This window comes from Mirounga leonina, unplaced genomic scaffold, assembly GCF_011800145.1.
Source record: "Mirounga leonina isolate KUSES-001 unplaced genomic scaffold, KU_Mleo_1.0 Mir_201, whole genome shotgun sequence".
Taxonomy (NCBI): Eukaryota; Metazoa; Chordata; class Mammalia; order Carnivora; family Phocidae; genus Mirounga; species Mirounga leonina.
Genome location: NW_023270504.1, coordinates 5,441,210 through 5,467,912, shown reverse-complemented (window position 1 = coordinate 5,467,912; position 26,703 = coordinate 5,441,210). Strand labels below are relative to the sequence as shown.

Sequence of the window (26,703 nt, the reverse complement as noted above, 5' to 3'; positions counted from 1 at the left end):
TCAGTCTGAGAGAGTGTTAGCTTAATCTCAAATACAAATCTAAAAAATAGTAAGGCTATTTCAGTGTCACATAATTTACATCATCTGTAAGTCACACTGAATGCAAAACAATCTGGGAATATTTCATTAAAAAATCAAGAGCAGGGGCACCTGGGTGGCTCAGTCATTAAGCGTCTGCCTTCGGCTCAGGTCATGATCCCAGGGTCCTGGGATCGAGCCCCGCATCGGGCTCCCTGCTCCGCAGGAAGCCTGCTTCTCTCTCTCCCACTCCCCCTGCTTGTGTTCCCTCTCTCACTGTGTCTCTCTGTCAAATAAATAAATAAAATCTTTAAAAAAAAAAAAATCAAGAGCATAGTTCTTCATGGGATATTAGTTACCTATTAATTTTTTGCCTGATCCAAATCCTTCATAAACCCACATGTGACCCTGACAGGCCAAGGGCGTCGGCTTCATCTGGGAGTTGATAATATCAAGGCGAATGACGTGCTGTAAAGGGGCTGATAACTTCCAGTGGCAACTACAACACAGATAAAAGAAAGTCCGGAATGATTTCCAAATAGCATAGACTGTGATTGACTTCGTTCAGAATATTATGCATCACTGTTATTGACGCTATCTGCTTCTTTGTGCTAGGGTGAAAGATTTTTTTACTTTAAATTGTAACAATTAAACATTTCTAATAATTTGTTAAGAGTTTTAATTAAGTTCACCTGTCCTGGTGAATGGCTGGTCAATCACGCATAGTCTTCTAAATTCTGGTTGGCAATTTGTCTGAATTTGCCCCAAACTCCCTCAAATCACATAAGTCTACTCAGGATTGATATTATACAAATCTTCACTTTTCACTTCACACTTCAAATTTATTCTGTTGTTTAATTCGAGGAAAGTTCTCTATTTTGTCAATTCAAGAACAATTAATTGAGTACCTAATATGTGCCAGAAGACCATCTACATACATTATTTCAAACTCCAAAACTGTTTGATAGAGATCTGACTTTCTACTTTACCTAATAAATGATCTCTTTTGTGGAGGAAGTACACAATTTATCAACAGGGACAATCTTACATTCAGTTTTTGTATACTGAAGGCCTCAGACCAGGGATTCACCTCAAAGTCTATTCTTCAAGGAGAGGAGGTGGAAAATAATGCCTGAAGCAAGGGTTGCTGCTTGTCAAGGGATCATTCACAAACTTCTTTCATCATAATAAACATTCCTTCCTCACCTCATAATGGTTCTGTGAGAGTATCTTGGGATCTGTATGATTCCTCCTGGTTTAGTCAGGATAACATCCTCCCAAGTGGCTGTCTGTTCTTGGTTTGAACTCTGGAGAAGTTTGGTAGTTTTGCTGCCCTTTGGACCTAAAAATAAAGAAAAAAAAAGTCAATGAAAATAAAATTAATTTTTGAGAGGCTTATTATATGCCTTTTATCAGAGAAGTCACTTTCCCTCCCTGTTTTAGAAAAAGGTTAACAGAAGTGGTTATTTTCACTGAAAAGTCTCTATCTGAATCATTCAAAGATACAGAGAACAGCACTTCTCTCAGAATTGTCTTTGGCACAGCCTCAAGTCGACGGAAGATAATGTGGAAAAACTACAGATAATGCCAGTTCTCTGCACAACTTAATCTAAAAGCAACATTCTTACAGTTTTTTTAGGAAAACACTTTCATATGATATGCACGCTTCTCTTTATTACTCACTGAACTTTTTTCCCCAAGTATATCTCTGCAATGCTTTTTGGTGCCAAGGAGAGAAATTAGCTTTTAGTTACCTATACTTATGAAAGTCAAAAAGCCTTATTAAGGAACGCCTGGGTGGCTCAGTCGGTTAAGTGTCTGCCTTTGGCTCAGGTCATGATGACCCCAGGGTCCTGGGATCAAGTCCTGCATCAGGCTGCTTGCTCAGCAGGGAGCCTGCTTCACCCTCTGCCTGCTCCCCCCTGCTGTGTGCTCTCTCTGATAAATAAATAAATAAAATCTTATAAAAAGCCTTATTAATTACTTGTTCTAAAATGCAATCTGATAAGTCTGAATTGCATAGCATTTACATTTACAATGGTAGCATCTAATATTTGTGTAGTTTAACTTAAAAACTCATTCTAACCTTTTATTATTATAATATCACTATAAAGAAAACTAATACAGAGATAATAAATTATCCATAACTAGTCAACCAGCTAATAGTTAGAACTCTTACATTAATCCATAGAAAAGGCCGTCTGTGGCATAAAATCACATCACAATAAAAAATGTTGTCTTGAAATCAACATGTCGGAGCCACATCCAGAAATCACAATTCTGGATGATTTACAAGTCAATCAAGCTCTCCACTGAGCAGTTTCTCTTTTGAATCTGACCAATCTCAGATCCCTTAAATAGATTTTCCTTTCTACATAAACTCCCCACGGAAACACCATTTCTTACAAAACAATGTATACGTTTTGAAACAGCTCTAAAAAGAAAAACATTGATTTTTAACTTTATGAGTTTATAAAAGGACGAAGCATACCTTGGACTCTAAAGACAATATAACTTATGCCCAAAGCACCTTGCACAAGGGAATGAAATGCCACTCTCACCAGCGGTCCGGAGCTCATGAAAATCATTGGGTAAAGCCCTCTTCCACATAATTCACCTAGGTTTAAAAAATGAAATCTAGTAAAACACAAGAATTAAAAAAAAAAAAGTTTTAGCAGTTTCTCTACTTTAGGTATAACAATTATTTTTAGTGAAATATATTTGACATGTAACATTGTATAAATTTAGAGTGTACACCATGTTGATTTGATACATTTATGTATTGTAATAGGACTGCCATTCTAGTGATAGTTAGCTTCTATCACCTCTCATAATTACCATTTCTTTTTGTAGTGAAAATAATTAAGATCTAGTCCCTCAGCAAGTTTGATGATTATAATACAAATGTTGACTATATTCACTATAGTGTGCATTGGATCTCCAGGACTTGTCTACTAGTTAAAAGTTTATACCCATGAGGGAGGAATTTATTTCACTCTGCAAAATGATGGAAACAGGGCTCCAGAACTCAAGTGACTCACCCAAAGTCAGACTGGTAGCGTGGGGACTCAGGATCTAAATCCAGGCCCATGAATCCAGTACTCATCATAGTCTACTATGTCCTATTGATCCCTTGAAGGACAGTAGGAAGTAAATGATTTCATCTTTAAAATGATGCTGATATGCCATTTTTCTTCTAGTAAAGTAACCTACTTATTAAAAATATCTCACTATGAAAAATCTATGGTGGAAAAACTTCTATCTGAAAATTTATTCTTTCTCTATAGTCAATCTTCTGTTGATTGCTTTAGGTTGAGGACCTGAGTCAAAGCTGAAAGGGAAAATTATAACCATAATTCTAAAACAATTCAGAGGGCTGATTAAGAAGGTGTAAAAAGAACCTGTGATCTTCTTAGGATCAAACTCCTCTACTACTACTAAGTCAGTATCATCCTACATTTATTTAAATATCACCTGCTCAGAAAGACATTTGCTGGTTATACTGCATATGACCGTATGACACCTACATCCCAGATTCTTCTCTTTCTTCCCACTTCATTTTCCCCATAGCTCATCTACCTAATACACTGCATATTTTATTTTCTTATTATGTGTCCACTCCCCAGTGGAATATAAGCTTGATAAGGGCAGGGATTTCTTTTGTCCATTTTGCTCACTACTGAATCCCAACAAACAAGAAGACTGGGTCTCTAGTCCCCAGTAGATCCTCCTTACAAGTATTTGTGGAGCAAGAAAAGGAAGAGATTATATCTGAGAAGGAGAAAAGAACAAAACATATTAGATGGCATAACACATTAGGGTAAATGCTGTTGAAATATTATTATTTTTTAAAGATTTTATTTATTTTTTGACAGAGAGAGAGAGATAGCGAGAGCAGGAACACAAGCAGGGGGAGCGGGAAAGGGAGAAGCAGGCTTCCCATCAAAGAGGGAGCCCGATGTGAGGCTCGATCCCAGGACCCTGGGATCATGACCTGAGCCGAAGGCAGATGCTTAATGACTGACCCAGGCACCCCAAAATATTATTTGAAAACTGATCAAATACTTACTTGTAACAAGTATAGATCAATGCAGCTGTTGAATGAGTGAGCTGCTGGCTCCCACAGGGAAAAAGATAGCATTTTACAGTATAGAAGACTACTATCTGGCTTGAATAAGGGGTAATACCTCCATTATAGTCTTGCAGTTCTGCTAGCTATCATCTGAAGAGATAGAACCATTCTACAAGGTTCAAGCTGACAATTTCAAATCAAATAAATGCTACATTGGAAAATTATAGGGATTCTTCAGTTAATCCACAACATCGCCAAGCATGGGTTTTCAATAGGTTATAAAGATAAAGGTAAGTTTTCCCAGAAAATGTTTCTTTTTAGATGAGAATCTAGTATATAATACAGTGCTACAAGTTGGAAAGAAAATCATTTTTTTCTTAAAGCAAAAGATACAGCATCACTTTACCATATGAGAAAAAACATTTCAGCAGGATTAAAGAAGTTTATAATTAAATTTTTTTCTGAACTCAGATTGAACAGTAAATATTTAAAAAGCAGTGAAGATAAATCAAAGATCAAAGATGTTTATAGACAGATTTAAACAAGTTTTTAAATGTTTACATCAACATATAATAAAAATTAAAGATGCGCCTGAGTGGCTCAGTCAGTTAAGTGTCTGATTGTTGGTTTCGGTTTAGGTCATGATCTCAGGGTCATGAAATCAAGCCCTGTGTCAAGCTCCATGCTCAGCGGGGAGTCTCCTTTCTCTCTCCCTTTCCCTTCCTCTCTGCCTTGCCCCTCACTCACGAGCACTCTCGCTCTCAAATAAATAAATAAATAAATAAATAAAATCTTTTAAAAAAATGAAAGGAAAATAACAACCTTATGAATAAATACTTGCAACTTATGACAAAGGAAAAATATATGTATAACAGCTTTTATAAACCAATAAAAATACTCAGAAAATGGATGGTAATGACAAGAAATAAAAAATACAAATAGCTAACAAACATAATAAAAAAAAATCATTAATGATTAAAAAACGTAGGGGCGCCTGGGTGGCTCAGTTGGTTAGGCGACTGCCTTTGACTCAGGTCATGATCCTGGAGTCCCGGGATCGAGTCCTGCATCGGGCTCCCTGCTCGGCAGGGAGTCTGCTTCTCCCTCTGACTCTCCTCCCTCTCATGCTCTCTGTCTCTCATTCTCTCTGTCTCAAATAAATAAATAAAATCTTTAAAAAAAAAAAAAGTAAAAGTGCCTGTCAAACTGATATTATTCAGTTACACTCATGGTGCAAGAGGCTCCCATTTTTGCTGATGGCAGTGAAAACTGATTCAGCTTTTCTGAAGAGTAATTTATCAGTACACACTTGTGAAAAAAATTATGCTATGTCTCCAGGCATAATTCTAATTTGGGAAGATACAGTAAGGAACAAAATAGCAAGATCCTGCTTTCATGAATCTTTTATTTTAGCAGGTAAATAAAGAAGATGATTTCAAATAGAGATCAAGGCTACAAGTGAAATGATCCACATAATATGATGAAAAGGACTTTGGGAGGGAATGAATGGTGCTATTTTAGACTGAGAAGTCCTCTTTGAGGAGGTGACCTATCATTCATTCATTCACTCACTCACTGAGTGCCTTCTAAGTCTCACACACTGTTCTAGACCCTGGAGAGTCTTCAAATGAGGAGATGAAAGTTTTAGCCCTCCAAAAGCTCACATTCAATAGAGAAAACACAAACCACAAACATGAAAGAAAAAAAATCATAATGTTGGAAAATAGTAAGTGCTAAAGAAAAGGGGGAGGCACAAAGAACTACCCAGGCAGGAGGTGATGCAGTTGACAGCAATTAAGGTAGGCCTCGTTAAGAAGGTGACATCTAGTCAAGCCTTGAGGGAGGTGAGGGACAGGTCAGGAAGGAGCTCTCTGAAGAGCTAGGACAAGGAGCGGGACAAGGGCCCTGAGGTGAGAATGACAGCACCTGATCATGTGAGTCAGGGAGGGAGACCGAAGGTCGTGCTAGGGATTTTGATTTTATTCCAGCTACAAGAAGATCTGGAGCTATTTTAATCAAAGTGGATGGGGAAGGCCATCTGATCACAGGAGAAAAATGTACAAAGTGGATAAGCCAGATTATTAATAGCTTTGTTCCATAGTCTAAGTGAGACAGTATTTTTTTAAAAGATTTTATTTATTTGAGAGAGAGAGAGAGAGAGAGAGAGAGAGCATGAGAGCAGGTGGAGGGGCAGACAGAGAAGCAGATTTCCCTCTGAGCAGGGAGCCCGGGACTCAATCCCGGGACCCTGGGATCATGACAAGGCAGATGCTTAACCAACTGAGCCACCCAGGTGCCCCTAAATGAGACAGTATTTATAAAGATTCTTTAAATAAATGTTTATGCCCTCTAACTCAATGCTTTAATCTCATAATTTATCCCAAGAACACAATCTCTCCCTTAAGAGCACCTCCCTGGCCTCCATATACTCCCGAATCCAGCACACGCACGCTGGCATGTTATCAGCAAATATTTTTAATTCTTCCATTGTAAAAGCCTTTAATATATTTTGCTTTATTTTAAAATCCAACACCCACCCCGCATCTGATTTTTAACCATCTTAACTCCTCTATTGGATATATTTCGGGCATCCTGGCATGGTTCTGGTGTGCTTGAAGAACTTGAGCTCTCACACACTCACACTCAACCTCTAGTACACCTGTTTTGTAAATTCAAGTTTTGAAAATATTAAGTGTGCCTTAAAAAAAAAAAAAAAAAAAAGAAAGGCATGCCTATTACATGAATCAACACTTTGGTGATAGTGGTACCCAAGTCAAGCTCTCTCGTGATTGTAAGCAGCATATACAGAAAAGGCTCCCAGCACAGGGTTGAAATGCCAGCAAGGATTACCTGACACCCTTCTCTCATCATGGCTTTCTTCGTAAATAGTCATAACTGAATCTGGACACACAGGAGACCAAGGCAGTGACAGGTACTCAACCGTCAATTTTGCCATACTGTTCGGGGACACTCTGAGCACCCAAGAACATTCCAGTTCTCCTCTATAATCCAGTGGATATCCTGGAGTTGAGAAAAAGCCTCTGGGTTCTTCTAGTTCCACCTCAGAGTAACAACCTACAATTCAGAGCACACACACACCAGGGACCAACATGAACAAAGCAAAGCGTGGATCTATGACAAACTTGAAAAATTTAGGCTTGCAAGAAGAAAATTAAAACTTTATTACTCTCTGTTACATGTCCTTGGGTAAAAATGATCATCCCATTTAATGTGTCCTATTTTCTTGAAATGAGGTTGTAGGAGTAGAATTTAAATTATCATTATTTAAAATTCCTTTTCACTGAATCTTCTAAATGCCTTAGGAGATGCACAGTGGGTATGCACTCTCTACTTCCCGCATGCTTTCATTTCCTTCCTTCTTTGAGATGCTACTGAAGGTCTGTTCCTAAAAGCTTCACTAATTTCACTGAGCATTTATCTTGCTGGGACAAATGATTACATTCGTGGAATTCGTGACTGAGATCAAAAAAAGGAGGATGAGCTGCAGACATTTGAATGTCTCGCACTTCTTCCACTTGCTCTGAAGTCCAAAGGCACCCTTGGACCTGCAAGGCTACCTGCAGAGCTTCAGATGCCAGGGGCTCTCTGGCCCACTGGCCCTGCAGTCAGCTGCTGTTCCTTCAGCTTACACCCTCAACTCTTCCTCCTTCCCCTCTGTGTATTCCCTCGACAAAAATCCTCCGAGCAATTACAAATTGAAATACTCTGTATTCAAATGAACACATTTTAATGTCTGAGTATGAATTAATACATGATTATATATGCTTTGCCATAGAGCAATTAACGACCTCAGGTGACACATACATAAATATACTTTCATGAAGAATAGAAATGAAGAGTGGCAGAAGGTGAAGAAGGGAGATGAAATGTTGTAAGAATTCAGGATTCTATTCAATTCCCTAGTCCTGTTACCTCTTTGTAAATTCTTTCTTTCATTTAGATGGCTACTATAATCTAATTTAGATATTTATATATCTACTTTGATTTAACAGTAACCTAACTGATTTCCCAATCTCTAATCTTCCCCCACCCTGTGCCCTCCAATCTGGGATAGCATATGAAACAAGAGAATTAAGTTCTTCCTTTGCTCAAAACAACTGAAATTGTGAGTCTGGGCCCAAATGTCTTTTCAATCATTTTTTTCCTGTCCCCATGAATCCTCTATGACAAATCTGCCTAGAAAATGAACCAAATCATGTAAAGTCATGAACTCCCAACCAGTCACTTCTTTTTATAAATGGGCTAACAATTCTCATGTGTAAAAAGCCAGTGATGGGAGTGGGTGGATGCTAAAGATAGGATAGTCCCAACATTTTCTCTTATAGATTATTCACAGAATTAAAACAAAATACCCTTTCCCATGTGAAACTTGCAAAGGTCTTTGGCATGCACATGTATTTCTGAACATACACAAATGAGAAACATCTCTAGTTACACTATTAAAATGGTGTTCATTTATTATAGCCCGAATGGGACAGCAATTCAATGAATACATTAGTTGGTCACTATGGGCCACCACTTGACTATTGTCATTTATCATGCCATCTCTATTTTAAGTGCTTGACATGAATTCACTTACTTATGCACTAATTAAAATTGTTCATTTAATTCAAACCATCGAAATCCTTAGGTTTTAGGATCTTGGGCCTAAGTCTGTGCTCCATCTCAACCCCAATTCCAGATTCACTTTTATTCTAAATAGGACCCTTTGATTCTTATGTTGTCAGACCATACCACCCACAAATGGCCCCCGAATTACCCCTTCTTATTCCTAGAAGATTTTAGCAGTCATTTTCTCCAACACTATTTCTGCCACAAATCCTGCTGATTTCAGTAGCCATATAGATGATGAGCCCATCACTGAGGCTTCTCAATTTCTCAACTTCCTTCCAATGATCTTGTTCTCCACCCGACTTCAGCCACCCACCCCCGCAGTGAGCCCCTCAGGACCTGGCCCCCAGCAATAACACCAAGCCTTCCATAGCTCTGTTTCAAGCACTGCTGTCTCCATCCACAATCTTCCATCTTCTCAGCTCCCTCCAATGCTCCTTTCACCTTTTGAGACTTGCTATTCATCTATCCAACCACCTGTTCTTTGTCCCTAACTCATCTCTCACCCTCATTCACTCTTTTCCTAGCTTAAATTCCAATAATAGATCATTTTAATCCCTTCCTCTTACACGCTTTCAATACCCTTATAATCTTGCATACTTGGGAAAACCCATTCTGATTGAATCTACCTTCCATCTGTTCTGCAACTATGTGCTACCCCTCAGTGTCTCCAGAAGAATACATACAACTAAGCTAACTGGTCAGTCTCCCTCTAAATTCGTGATCATTAATCTCAGAAGCTTTTATGTTGCCCAGCAATCCTACTACATTTTACTAGTCCATGCACTTTGTCACTTTTTTAGAGAACTATTTCATACTTTCTTTTTCTCTTAAAACCCCCAAGCCCTCTTCCTCAACCCTGCTTCATCCGCTAAGTACATAGAAGCAACTAGAAAATTGCCAGAAACTCCCTTCCCCACATGTACCCATATGCCAGCAAAAATATTCTGCCTCCCATCCCGCAACTATGGATATATGCACTTTGCTCCTTTCTGAGACCAACCCCTCCTGCTGAGCACAAGATCTCATCCCTTCTCTCCTACTGAAGGTCATCACTCTAGCAATTCACCCTGTCTCTTGTATCCTCTTCAATCTTCCCCCACCTCTTTCTAGTTGTCTACTGGCCTTGACTGTATGTGGGGTGGATGGGGGCAGAGATGGGTGAGAACGAAGAGACTGTGACCACCTGGAAACCAAGAATGATGGCATCATAGAACTTTCATCTCCCTACAGGTCTATTACAGACTTCTAATTCTCCAGTTGCAGTCTGATTTTAACAAAAAATAAAAATCCCATTAGCAAACAGACACTGACACTTGGGGGGGAATCACGAGTGACTAACACTGACGCTGATTGTGGTTCGCTCTCATATCCAGAGTCCTCACCTAGCGAGATACCTGAAAATCTAAGGACCTTTGTTTATGTAGGAATAAATGGATCAGAGGTCAGAATAATTCTTTCTATGCACTCCTTCAAAATTCAAGCATTTGTTCACAACCACAAGATTTTTTTTTTAACCTACAATGGCTATATCTGTGGGGGTAGAAAAGAAACCCAGACGGTCACAGTAACAACACTCTCCTTCTTCAGTTTAAACTACCAGCCAGAATGAAAACACAGGGCTTATCCTGTTCCAAAGAAAATTAGCGAACCCAGACGTGCCACGCTTTTTGATAAATTCTTACTAGCTGCATTAAGTGGATAACATGAACATCTATTACCTGGTCCAGATGCATTGTCTGTTGAGGGTGGGGGTGGTGGCAACTGTTGTCTTGGTAAGGTTTTGCTTTCATTATTTATCTGAAGTGAAGCAGGACCTGCACCTGGAGAGAACATACTAAAAATAAATAAAGATGAAAACCTCGAAACAAAATGTAGTCTATACCAAAACAGCTTTTGTCAAAAGAAAATGCAAATCTAGGATTACAGGAGCCCCAGGAAAAGTCAGTTTTACTCCCACTCTGCCCAAGGGAGAACATATTCTTACAGAATTTTAATGTGCCTTTTAATGTTTTAGAAACTAAAATAAATGAAATACTACCCTATGTTTTTTTTCTTTCATAATGCTGATTTCTACCACACTCACTTCTCGCAAACCTACTCTAAGAATAATAATATCTGAAAAATATTTACCTTTGATTTTGGATTGGATCCAGTCCAAGAAGACACTCGCCTTGGCAAATACACCCGGCTTCCTTGGCTGGGCACAGCCAGCTCCCCAGCCAGCAATGCCATACAGGACAAAGGGACCAGTTTCATGTCTACATACTAATGAGCCACCAGAGTCTCCCTGAAAGACCAAGAAAATGTGTTCTAAAAATTTACTTTAATCAGAGCTCCTGCTTTCAATTTTGGAACAGGAATAATCAATAATTTATTCATAACACACTTCTTTAATTTAAAAATATTAATACTTTGTCAATTCATATACCTTAGAGTACTTAAACTCAAATAAATAAAATCACAAAGATATTACAACTGATACCACAGAAATACAAAGAATCATTAGACTACTATGAATAATTATACACCAAAAAATTGGATAACCTGGAAGAAATAGATAAATTCCTAGAAACATACAAATTACCAAGACCAAATCATGAGGAAATAGAAAATCAGAACAGACCAATATGAGCAAGGAGATTGAATCACTATTCAAAAACATCTCAATAAAGAAAAGCTCAGGACCAGATGGCTTCACTGGTGAATTCTACTAAACATTTAAAGAATTAACTTCATTCCTCAAACTCTTCCCAAAAACTGAAGAGGAGGGAACACTCTAAAACTCATTAGATAAGGTCATAATTACCCTGATACAAAAGCCAAATAAGGACACCACAAGAAAAGAAAACTAGAGGCCAATATCCCTGATGAACATAGATGCAAAAATCCTCAACAAAATACTAGCAAACTGAATTCAACAGCACATTAAAAGGATCATACACTATGATCAAGTGGGATTTATTCCAGTGATACAAGGATAGTTCAACATACACAGATCAATGAATGTGATATACCACACTAATGGAATGAAAGTTTAAAAATCATATTATCTGAATAGTAAATGTATTTGACAAAGTGCAGCATCCTTTCATGATAAAAACTCTTAACAAATTGGATATAGACAGAACATATCTCAACATAAGAAAGGTCATATCTAACAAACCCATAGCTAACATCATACTCAATAGTGACAAGTTGAAAGCTTTTCCAGTAAGATCAGAAACAAAACAAGGGTGCCCACTCTCACCATTCCTATTCAATATAGTATTGGAAGTCTTAGCCAGGGCAATCAGGCAAGAAAAAGAAATAAAAAGAAAGAAGGAGTAGTAAATCAAGAAGGGAGAAATAAAACTGTCTTTATTTGTAGATGATATGGTCTAAGAAAATCCTAAAGATTCCATCAAAAAACTGTTAGAACTAAAAACAAAACAAATAAGTTATTAGAACTAATCAATGAGTACTGTTAAGCTTCAGGATACAAAGCAAACATACAGAAGCCAGTTGTGTCTCTATACACTAACAAAAAATATATGAAAAAGAAATAAACAGGATTAAGGAAGGCACTTGTGATGAGCACAGGTGTTGTATGTAAGTAATGAATCACTAAATTTTATACCCGATACTAATATCACACTGTAGGTTAACTGGAATTTAGATAAAAACTTGAAAAAAAGAATAAAAAATAAAGAAAACAATCCTATATACAAAAGCACCAAAAAATAAAATACTTAGGAATAAAGTTAACCAAAAAGGTGAATGATCTCTACACTAAAAACTGTAAGACTTTGATGAAAGAAATTGATGAAGACACAAATGGAAAACATAATCCGATGTTCACAGATCAAAAGAATCAATATTGTGTCCATACTCCACAAAGCCACCTATAGATTCAATGCAGTCCATTTCAAAATTCCAATTGCATTTTTCATAGAAATAGGAAAAACAGTCCTAAAATTCATAAGGGCCCCCCAAAGACCCTAAATAGCCAAAGCAATCCTGAGAAAGAACAAAGCTGGAGGCATCACATTTCCTGATTTCAAAATATGTTACAAATCTAATAATAGTCAACACAGCATGGTACTGGCATAAAAACAGACACATAGACAACAGGGCTAGAATCATGAGCCCAGAAAAACCCTCACATATACAGTCAACTAATATTTGACAAAGGAGCAAAGAATACTCAATGGGGAAAGGATAATCTCTTCAACAAATGATGTTGGGAAAACTGGACAACCATAAGCAGAAGAATGGAATTGAACCCTATTTCATAACACTCACAAAAAAAATTAACTTGAAACGGATTAAAGGTTTAAATATAAGGCTACAAACTGTAGAACTCCTAGAAGAAAACACAGGGGGGAAAAAAAGAAAACAGGGAAAAAGCTCCTTGACATTGATTGGTCTTGGCAACAATTTTTTTGGGGGGGAGGGATATGAAACCAAAAGCACAAGCAACAAAAGAATCAATTAAGCGGAACTACATGAAACTAAAATGCTTCTACACATCATAAGAAACAATCAGCAAAATGGAAAGGCAACCTATGGGATGGGAGAAAATGTTTGCAAACCACATATCTGATAAAGGGTTAATATCCAAAATATATAAACAATTCATACAAATCGATAACAAAAATGATGCAACCTAAAAAATGGGCAGAGGATCTGAATAGACATTTTTCCAAAGAAGACATACAGATGGGTAACAGGTACATGAAAAGATGCTCAACTTCACTGATCATCAGGGAAATACAAATCAAAACTATAACGAGATACCACTTCACACTTGTTAGAATAGGTATCAGAAAGACATAAAAAATGTTGGCAAGGAATGTGGAAAAAGGGGAACCCTTTTGCACTGTTGGTAGGAATGTAAACTGGTGCATCACTATGGAAAATAAAATAAACGTTCCTTAAAAAATTAAAAATTGACTACTATTTGATCCAATTCTGGGTATATACCCAAAGGGAATAAAAACAGGTTATCAAAGAGGTATCTGCACTCCCATACATTGCAGCTTTATTCACTATAGCAGAGATATGAAAACAACCTATTTTTTCTGCCACGGGATGAATGGATAAAAAATATGGCGAATATATATTACTCAGCCATGAGAATAAAAAGAATCCTTCCATTTGCGACAACATGGATGGTCTTGAGGACATTGTGCTAAGTGAAAAGTCAGACAGCAAAAGACAAATATTGTAGGATATCACTTATTCATGGAATCTAAAAAAGCTGAACTCAAAGAAACAGAGTAGAAGGATAGTTATCAGAGGCTGGGGGAGGGTGGGGAAAATGGGGGAGATCTTGGTCAAAAGGTACAAATTTCCAGTTATAACGTGGACAATTCTGGGGATCTAATGTACAACATAGTTACTATGGTCAACAATACTATATTAGATATTTAAAAGTTGCTAAGAAAGTAATCTTAAGTGCTCTTAGCACAAGAAAGAAATGGTAATTATATGAGGTGATGGAGGTGTTGACTAACTCTACTGTGGTAAGCATTTCACAATATACAAGTGCACCAAATCATTACACTGTACATCTGAAACTTACACAATGTTATATGTCAATTATAGTTCAATAAGCCTGTTTAAAAAAAGCCTTGGGCGCCTGGGTGGCTCAGTTGGTTAAGCGACTGCCTTCGGCTCAGGTCATGATCCTGGAGTCCCAGGATCGAGTCCTGCATCGGCCTCCCTGCTCAGCAGGGAGTCTGCTTCTCCCTCTGACCCTCCCCCCTCTCATGCTCTATCTCATTCTCTCTCTCTCAAATAAATAAATAAAATCTTTAAAAAAAAAAATTAAAAAAAAAAAGCCTTAAAGCATAGGATTTGCCTTTTAAAGTAGCCTTTCTGATTTTCAATCAGCCCCTTTTTTCTTTGACAGAAATGTACTTAGAATCAAACTAAATCCTTTGTCTTCTGATAAAATAAACTGAGCTTATAATATATTTGATGTGGCTGTTTATTTTATATGAAGAATTTCACAGAAGAAATCCTGAAGTGGGAATAGGGAGATAGATTCCCTTGTCTGTAATGTAGAACAATTAACATTTTCTCTGGGCCTATTTTTTTTTCCCATATGAAATAAGGTTATACTTTAAGACCTCTTTCCAGTTCGTAAGTGGTCTGATGTGTCAAGTCAGGTTTGTTTTTTCTTTAAATTACTTATTCATTATGAACACGTACCAAATAAAGAATTTTTCTTGCAATTACAAACATTTCATGATTCAGAGACAGCCTGTCTAATTCATCTACTATTGTCAGGGTCTATCACAGGGCCTAGCATGTGGTAAATAGTCAATAAGCAAATGGTACCTATTTATTTTTAAAGAATTATTCAGTGCCTACTGTGAGCTAGGCATTTTGAGCAAGACAAAGTATAAACAAATTAGATGGTGATAATAGCTCTAAAGAAAATATTTAGAGCGAAAAGCAGAGAATAAAGTGAGGTAGTTGTGTGTGCTTACATGCTTCTGTAAGTGTATGTAGTTTCAATAACACTTGATCTGATACATGAAAGACGAGAAGGAGCTGGGTTTTCTAAAGCCAGGAGGAATAACATTTTATGCAGAATTGATATCTGGGCTAAGGCCCCAAATTAGGCAGGATGTAGTGACTTGTATGGTGAGAAAATAATCATTGTGGCTGAAATATATAAGCAAGAGAAGTATGAAATAGATTGCAAAAGTCAGCACGAACAGGACATACACTACTCTGGGAAGACAGAGATCACCCTGTAGGTCAAAGAATTTGACATTTTAAAAACAATCTAGGATGTGTTGTGAGCAAAGCAGCATAGGATTCTGTACTGCATCTCTGAAACTCCATCTCTTCATTCCAACATTCTACTTCACCTTCCTGGGTGAGAAATTACATTAGCAGGTCCATTACTTCTGAGCACACAAAGGAGGGTAGAAATCAACTACCGGATAGAAATACTAGAGTCCACTTTATCAAAGTTTCTGAAGTCACCTTGTTAGTAATTCAGTATTCTTTAGCTAGACACATTTATTAGCCAGAATCTCAACTCCTATTTTCCTCCCTTTGTATGGGCAGCAAATTTGGTCATGCTGCAAGGGATGTAGCTGAAATAAATGCTCACCAAGATCACACCTCTGTCATGGACCTAATTCCTTCCCTAATTCTCCTCTGCTCTCTTCATACACAGTAAGGTGTTCCCTTAATATCAGATGCTGTCAAACATGACAGAGACAACAGAGCCATTTGTGATTTCCTTGATTCGAAGCAGAGAGAAAAACCATCCCTCAAAAGGGGAGGAATGACCACATTAATTCAGAGCACTTTTCTATTTGATATTTATAGTATAGCACTTATGTCCTTTAGCAGATGGTGTGAGCGCCCTTCCTAGATTCCTCAAGTCTTCCAGGCCACATCCTGGCTCTGTGCCTGAGGGCTCTTCCCCTCCTCCACCCCATCCACGAGGCACACCAGAAGAGTGGAAAGTGCAAAGGGACCAACAGACCCCTCCCCTCCAGTAGCCCTCGAACCATGACTTTGGGGAAGTAGTATATAAATATCCCAGCTCCCTCACCCCTGGGATGGGACAAATACGTTGCATATATTTTGCATTGCTGCCAGATTCAGCTCAGTCCCCCGACTGTGGTAGCTGACTTCATAGCACATCTTGCATTTCCTGCCTTCCCTTCCCTAGACCACCCTCCTGACTTCCCTACCAGTGATGTCTGCACTTCCTAAGCAGACCATTGTACTTGAATCTTTGTCTCAAGGTCAGCTTCTGGGGAATGCAAATTCAAATAAAGAAAACAGAATTTGATTAGTGCTTGACACCAGGGAAGGGTTTAACCACCATAAACAGATACTCAGTGTTAAGAGGGGACCTCCCTCCTCTCCTCACATGTTCACATGGAAGGACTTCTACCTAGATTAACACCCAGTTTTCTCCCATGGGTTCTTATTTCTTGATTAAGGGAAAAACGATCAAAAAGCTGCACAGACTTGATTCATCCTTTCTTCCCTCTGTATTCCAGACCGGTATGAAATGATAAACTCAGAGAAGTATATCTGCCCCGAAGACCCAAACGTTTCCATCAGTAGGCTGCCTCAAATCCAAACTAACTATTGAAAGAGGGTTACAGAGCATCAGGGACCCTTTTTGGTTGTCTATCTAAGGTCACATTCCTCACTTGGCTTCATGGATATGAAAGCTGGTGTTTTACGATCCATTCGTCCACATGGTCTTCCTCTTGGCTGATTTGAACTGTTAATAGCACATTTGTCCAACTGACACGTGAATATAACTATACCACTTTGCCTCTAAATATCTGAAATTAAACTACTGTTTTGGGATTTGTTTTCCACTGCATATGCAAACCAGTTTTTCAAAGTTTCTCATTTTTTTCATGATTATTTTATTTTAATCTGTGGTAGAAAATTAAATGTGAGCACATAGGAGATTAATATTAATTTTAAAACAATAAAAACCTTAAGTCATCAGTAGAATACACCTACTTAGAATCCTTCTTTGCTTGTTCCTCTTTTCCCAAAACCTTGCCTCTCTCTGAGGCCCTATGTGCTCATGGGCACCTAGTCCCCACCTGCTCTTCTGCCCCTAGGCTGTTCCCGCCCTCTCAGTGGGTTTGGAGTAAGGCATTCACTCTTCCTGTTGTCCCACTGGCCTTCCAGGAAGGGCGTGCTGTGGGGCTACCAGGTTACCTGTGCCTCTGAGCGTCTCCTCCTGTCTAAGGAGAATCTCCAGCAGATGACGACCTTGGATCTTCCTCTGCAAAATCAGAGTCTTCTCACCTGACAGAAATCTTTCCCTCCAGAGTCTGCAAAGCCAGCACCCATCATCTTCTCCGTGAGCCCTCCTGGGTGAGAGGAGTAAGTACGTTCGCTCCCCTCGCTTTCCAACATGGACACCCGAATCTGCTGGAAGCGCCTTGTTAAGCCGCCATCTGCTGAAGAAACAGATCCAGAAAGACAGCTTCATAATGAAGTAAATAACAAACTATGTGAAAAAACATATTTAAGTTCAGACTTGCTCTGCACTACTATATTTGCCTTCACTCAGGTTTGCCTGAGCTGATGTGGAATACTGAACCAAACAATGTAAGTGTCTCATACGGGATGTCTTCATTTTCAAGTGTGGCATCTTCATAAAGGAATACATTGTCAGGAGAACAACACCAGAAACATTTTTTTTCTAGCTTATTTTTTATTCAAAATTTAGTGTTTCAAATATTGCTACATGAGAATTCAGAAAGAAAAATTCAGCAAGATATGAATTGGTATTGTACAGGATTTATGTGATTATATGTTTTTACATAGTATATTTATAAATAAAATATATTATAAATGTGACATGTTTATATGATTTCCTAATATAAACCAAAATCATATTCCTTTTTCCTTAATCGTCACTGAGACTAATCTCAACTCCAATTTACAAGGACTAACAGTGAAGGCTGTAAGGCTAACAATGAGCACTAAAACACTCATAACGGACCCTCAGGCAGGCCCATGTTAACATGTATTCTGCACAACTTCTTCTATCATTTTGGATTCCTGACTAATTAAAAAAAAAAAAGCTAAGATTAGTACTAGAAATTACCTTACATTTATATAGTACTTTCATAGGACTCCAACCCAATAATACAACATCGTGAGGTGGGTTGCTCGCATACATGATCACACAGAACTCACTCACGAAAAAGTCAGAGCTCCCAAAATCTGATCTCACAGCACCCATGGGACAGAACTAGCCATTAAGCTGAGATCGGACTCTAAAGTTTGTGCTCGTTTTAATGTACCCATCTAATACATAAATACATTTAAGGTATTTAAAATCCTCTTTTTAGGGACCATCTCCACCCCCATTCTTTACCGTGTCTTAAAATTGAGAACTCATTTTCTCTCAGATTGGAAGAATGAATTCGTCTTTCACAAGACTGTAACTGCCTCTCCGTTGTCTGGTGGTCATGGAGGTGGTGATTGAGGGTATCAGAGAATGGGTACATTTATTCAAGGGCTTGGAAGCCAGTAAGAAAATATTTGCTGAGTGTTTATTCTATGCCAGGTAAACCTATAGCTCTGGGGCAGAGTGGTGAATTAGAGACCTGCTGCCACGAGGTTTCCGCTTTAATGCATGAGACCTGGAGAATGATGTTTTTTCTTTTTTAAAGATTTTTAAAATGTATTTATTTGAGAGAGTGTGTGAGCAAGAGTGTGTGAGTGGGGGTGGCAGGGCAGAGCGATAGAGAGAGAGAATCTCAAGCAGACTCCCCACCGAGTGCAGAGCTCAATATGGGGCTCGATCCCAGGACCCTGAGATCATGACCTGAGCCAAAACCAAGAGTCAGCCGCTTCATCAACTGCGCCACCCAGGCACCCTGGGGCATGTCAAGTACATTTGTGCGTGAGGAGATGATAAAACTGGGTCATGCAGAGAGTGATGGAAGGGCAGTCCTGAAGCAGCAAAGTGATGGAAGAGGGAATGCTGTTTGAGCTGCGAACAGAATGAGGAAGAGGCAGCTGCGAGAAGAGCAAATGTGTTCCAAGCTTCAGAAAGCAGAACAGATCTTGTGTTTAAGAGAAAGAAAGAAGACCACAATGCCTGAAGGGGACAAAGGGAGGAAAAGAATTTGGAGAGGTAAGTGGAGGCCAAATCACATAGAGTTTTCCAAGCCAGACTAACAGTTCAGATTTTATTCTAAACGTTAAAAAAAAAAAAAAAAAAAAGCCATTCGAAGATTATCAGCAGAAAACCAGGCTAATTTTAAATCCTAGCTTTGATATTTATTAGTTATGGGATCTTGGCAAGTTACTTAAATCTTTGAGCCATAATGTCCTCATTTACAACATGGGGATAATAAAATCTCCTCATATGGTGTTGTGCACATTTTAGGAAAATGCAGTTTGGGGCGCCTGGGTGGCTCAGTCATAAAGCGTCTGCCTTTGGCTCAGGTCATGATCCTGGAGTCGTGGGATCGAGTCCTGCATCGGGCTTCCTGCTCGGCGGGGAGTTTGCTTCTTCCTCTCCCACTCCCCCTGCTTGTGTTCCTGCTCTTGCTCTCTCTCTCTGTCAAACAAATAAATAAAATCTTAAAAAAAAAAAAAAAAGAAATGCAATTCGGCCACAGGTCATACAGGAAGCTATGATCATGTACACTGTACACAAAGATAAATTCTCCTCTCCCCAAGCTCGCAGATTCCAAATAAAGAACACAGAAACAGAAGGAAGACAAAAGAGAAAATGATCTTATACAGGGAAAAGAGGCAAAACGCAAACATGAACCCACTCAGATCTGTCAGTATGTTGCTATGGCTCTAAGAACCCTACCACCTAGGCCAGGGGTCAGCAAACCACAACCAGTGGGCCAGTTCTGTGCCATCCCTGGGCTTATTTAGTACAATCTGGGAACTCGTTTGGTTTGTACACTTTATTTTTTTTTTAATTTTATTTATTTGACAGAGAGAGAGAGCGAGCGCACAAGCAGGGGGAGTGGCAGAGGGGAGGGAGAAGCAGGCTTCCCGCTGAGCGGAGAGCCCAATGAGGGGCTCGACCCCAGGACCCTGAGATCATGACCTGAGCCGAAGGCAGACGTTTAACTGACTGAGCCAGCCAGGCGCCCCTGGTCTGTACACTTTTAAATGTTTTGTTTTTTTTTTTAATCCAAAAGAATATTTTTTGACACATGAACAATATGTGAAATTTAAATTTCATAAATAAACTACTGGAACACAATCCCTTCTGTTACATTCGTAGGTCTGTGGCTGATTTGCACTATAACGGCAGAGCTGAATAGTCGAGACAGAGAACATATGGCCCGCAAAGACGACAAGACTTATGACTTGGCCCTTCCCAGATCTAACCTACCTATAATTAGTCACCCTAATTATAGGCTGATCACTTACAACTAAATCAAACATGGGTTCTAGCTTTCAGAAGGAAGAAGGGCTAAAGCAGATACTGCCGGATATCATCTCCGTGCCAAATTTGCAAAATTAACAACTGGCCGTCATGTGTGGGCAAAAGCAAAAACGTTTACCTTCACTAATGCTTCCCAATCCAGTCACAGCACAGATTTCCGAGGACAGGAGCGGCTCCGTGCTTTGCGGGAGACACACCGGCCTCACGACGGAGTTGAACTTCAGAGGAGAGCTCAGCTGTATCAGGGCGATGTCCGAGTCGGAGCTCCGTCTATCGAAGTCTTCGTGCACCACCATGCGTTTTACCCTCCTCACCTGTATCAGTGGCGAGCCAGCCAATTACGAGATTGCGTCAATGAGTCAAACTACTTCCAAAATAAACCTTAAATCTCTACATTTCCATACATGAGAAATTCAGACTCTGTACTGAATTTAAAAGGGCAATCTCTGTTGATAATTTTCAGGAGGCCACAAACCGCTCTCTGAGGACTGGCAGTTCTGGAGAAACCAGGTTAGTGCACCTGTGTACACAGACCTGAATTGGCACATCCTGACCTCCCTCCCTTAATGCTCTGATTAAACTGTGATCTCAGATTGTATCTTTAAATGTTGGTATAAATAGTTAGTGTAAAGGGGCACTAGGAGATCAATACTTAATTATATATTTTAGCTAAAGGCATTCCCCGGCATGTGGTAACACTTAGAACACCAGCAGAATTGTCCTTAGAAACATTTCTCACCTGCTCTGTTGGTTCCTTCAGGGTTCTGTCATGGTCCCCAGCAACAATGGTCCAGAAGAGAGGATTATTTTTCCTGGAGAAAGAACAAGGACAAGAGTTTGACATGAAGAGACATTTTTCACCATTTGATCTAACCCCATGTGGCTCTACCAACAGGCACCGAGTTTAGTTCAGCCAGATGTCTTACCCACTCCCCTGTCGGTACCTTTGTGTGATCTCCTCGCTGGGAAGGTACACACCTCCTGAGCTACCTGAAGAGTTCTTAGTTATGTATCCTGCCACCTTCTTTTGGCCATAAAAGGTCTTTGGAGCCCCTACCAAATATCACCAAAGGCTAGTTTTAGGTTGAGAAGGAAAAAAGAAAGTACAGCTTACTTTAATTTCACAGTGATGTTAAGAACACACGAAAAAAAAGGGGTGCCTGGGTGGCTCAGTCAGTTAAGCATCCAACTTCAGCTCAAGTTATGATCTCAGGGTCCTAGGATTGAGCCCCACATTGGGCTCCCCACTCAGTGGGGAGACTTCTTATCCTTCTCGCTCTCCTCCACCAACTCATGCCCTCTCTCTCTCTCCTTCTCTCAAATAAATAAAATCTTAAAGAATATATGAAAAAACCCCTACATTCAAAATGAGGTAGCTTCTGGCCTATGTTTTACTGTTCAAAGTATCCAAACATTATCTTAGAGGGATACATCTCAAGTTGTTATCTTTTATCAAACCACCATAATTAATGGAACGGAGGTTAAAAAAAATGTATCAGTTAACAAAACAGGTAAAACTCACCCATGGTGTTACCTTGGGAGTGGGGGGTGCTGATGATTGCAAGAGGTATAAGGAGGCTGCTGGGTGTTGGCAGTATTTCATTTCGTGATGTGGGCACTGGTTCCAGGGGTGCTCCCTGTGTGCAAATTCTTCTAACTATAAACCTGAGATTTGCACACTTTTGATGTACTTCAAATGGATGTTAAAAAAAAAAAAAAAAACCTGAAATCAACATCCATTAATCTACCACATCAAGATTTCCAGCTGAAGAAATATCTGAGGAAAGAGTCCCTCAATTGTCAGAGATACTCTGTGACCTCAGCTTGGAGATTCTTTAATTTTTCAAACCTGTTTCCTTAGAAAAAATAAAGTTACTGAAATTATTTTTCAGTGCACTTTATTCATAGAAGTTTCTTAATACATGTAGGCTTCTTCTCTTTAGTCATAAACATGCTCATTTCAATTCCTTGCGTGAGGAGTCTGACTTATTCATGTGTTTCAATATGCCTTTATTAAGGGAGCCTACTCAGGTAAAGTACTTGGCAAGTACCTTGCAGATGATAATGACTCCATAATGGTAGCCATTATTGCTGTTATTACCTGCCATGCACCCTAACAGAAGGATTAAACTTTATTTTCAAAGTCACCCTCTAAATTATTACTTGGTAGTAAAGAAACTTATTTCTTAAAGCCACTCTACTTTATATAGAGGATGGTGTGCACAATAAATTGAAATAATAAAAATCATGGTATAGTTGATAATGCAGATCACAACTTCTAGTGAAATTATAGGTGCACAGTCATCAAATATCCTTTAATTTGGTAGAGAGCACTGTGTAAAAAGCATATGACAGAGCAACACACATGTTATGAGGCAACAAAGCCCGAGTTTTTCCAATAATGGGATGATAGCTCAAAGTAGCAAGTGGTAGTTTTCTCCATCCTATCTGGCCCCTTGCTTGCAACCAAGTTTCATTTCTTATATCCTTAGGGTCTTATCCCCCCATCCAACAATGGGACATGCAACATGCGACACTTCTGCTTTGGGAGAAGAAAGGATCACTGCTGAACTACAGGAAAAAAGTAGCTGAAATGGAAAAAAAATTAGGTTTGAGACAAAGATTCCAATGTATAACTGCAAAGTGAATTTAGTCCTCTGAAGGGAGTTAAAAATCCCAAATGAGCACAACGACCAGCATGGAACAGCAAAAGACCACCACCAGTTTTCCCTAAATTTGGGACAACATTATCTGGGAACTGATTACAAACACAAAATCCTCAGGCCCCATGTCAGACTTACAGATTCAGAAAACTTCCAGGTGATTCTGGTATATGCTAAAGTTTGAGAACTAATATTAAGAGTGACCAGTCCCAGGCAAGTCATGGGAGGTGGTACGATGTTGCTGTTGGTTATCCTTTATGTCTTTGGAGTGCTACCCAACGAGGTCAGATAGCCTGGCACCTAGTGACCTTCAGCAAAAATGAGGTATACCTCAGCTCCCAGACCTCGCATGTCTCCCCAGCTGGTTTATCCCACGTGGCGAACTTCCCTTATCAATGGATTTGGATACGTGGAAGCCCCTTTCAATGGAGGATGGAGGCCTGATGTCTACCAGGTCGATGAAGAAGGGGCCGGGAGAAACAAATCCATGAAGGAAGCAGTTGCAGAGTTCCCACAAAGGCAGGGCATGAGTGGAACATCCTGCTTTTGTTACTCTGGCCTATCAAACACTTCTGGTGTAAAGAGCCATACACTGCAAGGAAAGTCTTCAAAAAGACATTTCTTTTGGTGAAAGAAGTTAGGCAACTACAAAGAAGAGTTAAAAAATGAGTCCCAAAGACATTTTCCATATCACTGTAAATAGAAAGCACAATGTCTTGTGCAAAAAAAAAATCATTAAAAAATATATGTGGTATATAAAAATACTATAAACTATATGCCTGTGTGCTTAAATGTTAGTGGAAAATCTGATAAGACATTCTTAATATTGATCACTTCTAAAGAGGAGGAATGGATTCATGAAATGGAGACAGTTTAGATTTTTCTTGGTAACTTTCTTAACTGTTTATTCCCACAAGCACTACTTTTATAAAAATCTTTTTTTTTTTAACCTTTTTATTTATTTGACAGAGAGAGTGAGGGAGCACAAGCAGGGGGAGAGGCAGAGGGAGAGGGAGAAGCAGACTCCCCACTGAGGAGGGAGCCCAATGCGGAGCTCTATCTCAGGACCCTGAGATCATGACCTGAGCCAAAGACAGACACTTAACTGACTGAGCCCCCCGGGCACCCCATAAAAAAATTTTTTTTTTAAAGAAATCAAGAAATCACTGATGAAATTGCATACAAATTCCTTTTGTGGTCAACTTAAATAGTTCACAAACATTTACAGCTGATTGTATTTAATAATCTCAACTGACTCATCAAGTTGAATATCCACCTTATGATAAGAATAGACGATTCTATTTGACAAGGGAATCTGCCAAAACTACTTCTGTGTCTCAAGCTTCAATACTAATATTTGTCTTCTCTAATACATTATTTTTTTACTAATTAATCAGCTACTATTGAGGCTTCTTTTCCATGATACATAAAAATGAATTCTGATAGAATTACTATAAAGTGGGCATCTCCAAGGGAGGGAAGGCCTAGAGTGAATGATATGGTATTAGACTGAGTTGGAAATATCCACATGAACTCATGTTTAGCCTATTGTAGATACAGAAAGAAGGTTTATAAAATGAATTCATGTGCATGGCTATATTTTCTAGTTCTGTCCGCTGAGAGGACCTAGTACAATAACACCCTAGGACCAACTAGTACACCGGCCACTGAGATCTTAATTTCTCATACCATTCTCCAATAAAATAAACCAGGGCTCATTGGAGAAATGACTGATTCCAGGACTGAGCAGAGAACATGTAAGATAAACCTGGATCATTCTTTAGTGTCACAAATGGACACACACACAAGACACTGAAAGAACGGACACTGGTCAAACCTGGAACAATTTGAGCAACAGAATGTTAGTATTTTATGTAGTATTATGTAGTATTTTAAAATAAATATGCCAGAGTCCATACGGATATAAACAAATTATTTAACAAATAGAGAAGAGACATCTTCCATACAGAAAAATTTCCAACAATTTACATAAATACTCTCCACTCAAGGAGGTGGAGCTTATACCCAACGTCTCAAGTGTCGTCCACACTAAGTGACTTGCTTCCAAAGGGTAAGGGTGGAAAGAAGAAAAATGTAACTTTATGATGGAGACATTTGGCAAATACCACCTCAGCCAGTACTCAAGGTTAACATCATCAGTGATAAGTCATGTTGATAATACATAACCTTAAAATGATATAATAAGATGTGGTATATATATACAGTGGAATATTATGCAGCCATCAAAAGGAATGAGATCTTGCCATTTGCAACGACGTGGATGGAACTGGAGGGTATTATGTTGAGTGAAATAAGTCAAACAGAGAAAGACATGTATCATATGATCTCACTGATATGAGGAATTCTTAATTGTAGGAAACAAACTGAGGGTTGCTGGAGTGGGGGGTGGAGTGGGAGGGATGGGGTGACTGGGTGATAGACACTGGGGAGGGTATGTGCTCTGGTAAGCGCTGTGAATTGTGCAAGACTGTTGAATCTCAGATCTGTACCTCTGAAACAAATAATGCAATATATGTTAAGAAAAAAAAAAAAAGAAGAAGAAGGTAGCGGGAGGGGAAGAATGAAGCGGGGGAAATCGGAGGGGTAGACGAACCATGAGAGACGATGGACTCTGAAAAACAAACAGGGTTCTAGAGGGGAGGGGGGTGGGAGGATGGGTTAGCCTGGTGGTGGGTATTGAGGAGGGCACATTCTGCATGGAGCACTGGGTGTTATGCACAAACAATGAATCATGGAACACTTCATCTAGAACTAATGATGTAATGTATGGGGATAAAAAAAAATAAAAAAAAAAATAAAGCAAAAGCTGTGAAAAATAGTAAAGTTGCTGTCTGCTTGCAAAAAAAAAAAAAAAAAATGGCATATTACCGATTAGGTTTTCCTCCTCCAAAACCATAATCCCAGTAAAACCATGGGGAAATATCAGACAAACTCCAATTGAGGGACCTTCTACAAAATAACAGATGAGTACTCCTCAAAACTGGGAAGATCATCAAAAACAAGGCAAGTCTGTGATACTCAGAGCCAAGAGGAGCCTTATGTGACATGCTGACTAAATGTAATATGCTATCCTGACTGGCAAAGAAAACAGCAACCACAACAACATCTGGAGACAGGAGCAAGTATAGTGTGTTTGAAGAACGGGGCTGGTCCACCGTGAGCAAGCACAGCAGTGGTCCTGTTGGAGTCAGATAGACAGGAAGTGGTTCTTGATCATGGCTGTACTTTGGAATCATCTGAGGAGTTAAAAAAAAAAAAAATACCAGCATCCAGAACTCACCAACAGGTGACTGACTTAGGTAGTCTGGACTGAAAATGAATTAATTACAGTTACACAGTCACATGGCTTATCTATATAACATGAAGATAAGAGC

General features: G+C 39.0%; 1 protein-coding gene across 1 annotated transcript in view; it reads right to left on the bottom strand.

The window, feature by feature from the left end:
• Positions 1–347: 347 nt before the first annotated feature.
• OVCH1 (ovochymase 1) overlaps positions 348–26,703 on the bottom strand; it is a 49,291-nt gene continuing 22,935 nt past the window's right edge. Inside the window, exons 15-23 of the mRNA XM_035027824.1 lie at positions 21,385–21,457; positions 20,764–20,959; positions 17,519–17,670; positions 10,856–11,012; positions 10,444–10,545; positions 6,941–7,165; positions 2,510–2,635; positions 1,225–1,360; positions 348–517 (exon numbers count right to left, since the gene is read on the bottom strand). Of these exons, the coding sequence (XP_034883715.1) occupies positions 370–517; positions 1,225–1,360; positions 2,510–2,635; positions 6,941–7,165; positions 10,444–10,545; positions 10,856–11,012; positions 17,519–17,670; positions 20,764–20,959; positions 21,385–21,457 (1,315 nt within the window). The 3' untranslated portion in view covers positions 348–369. The remainder of the gene's footprint in view (positions 518–1,224; positions 1,361–2,509; positions 2,636–6,940; positions 7,166–10,443; positions 10,546–10,855; positions 11,013–17,518; positions 17,671–20,763; positions 20,960–21,384; positions 21,458–26,703) is intronic.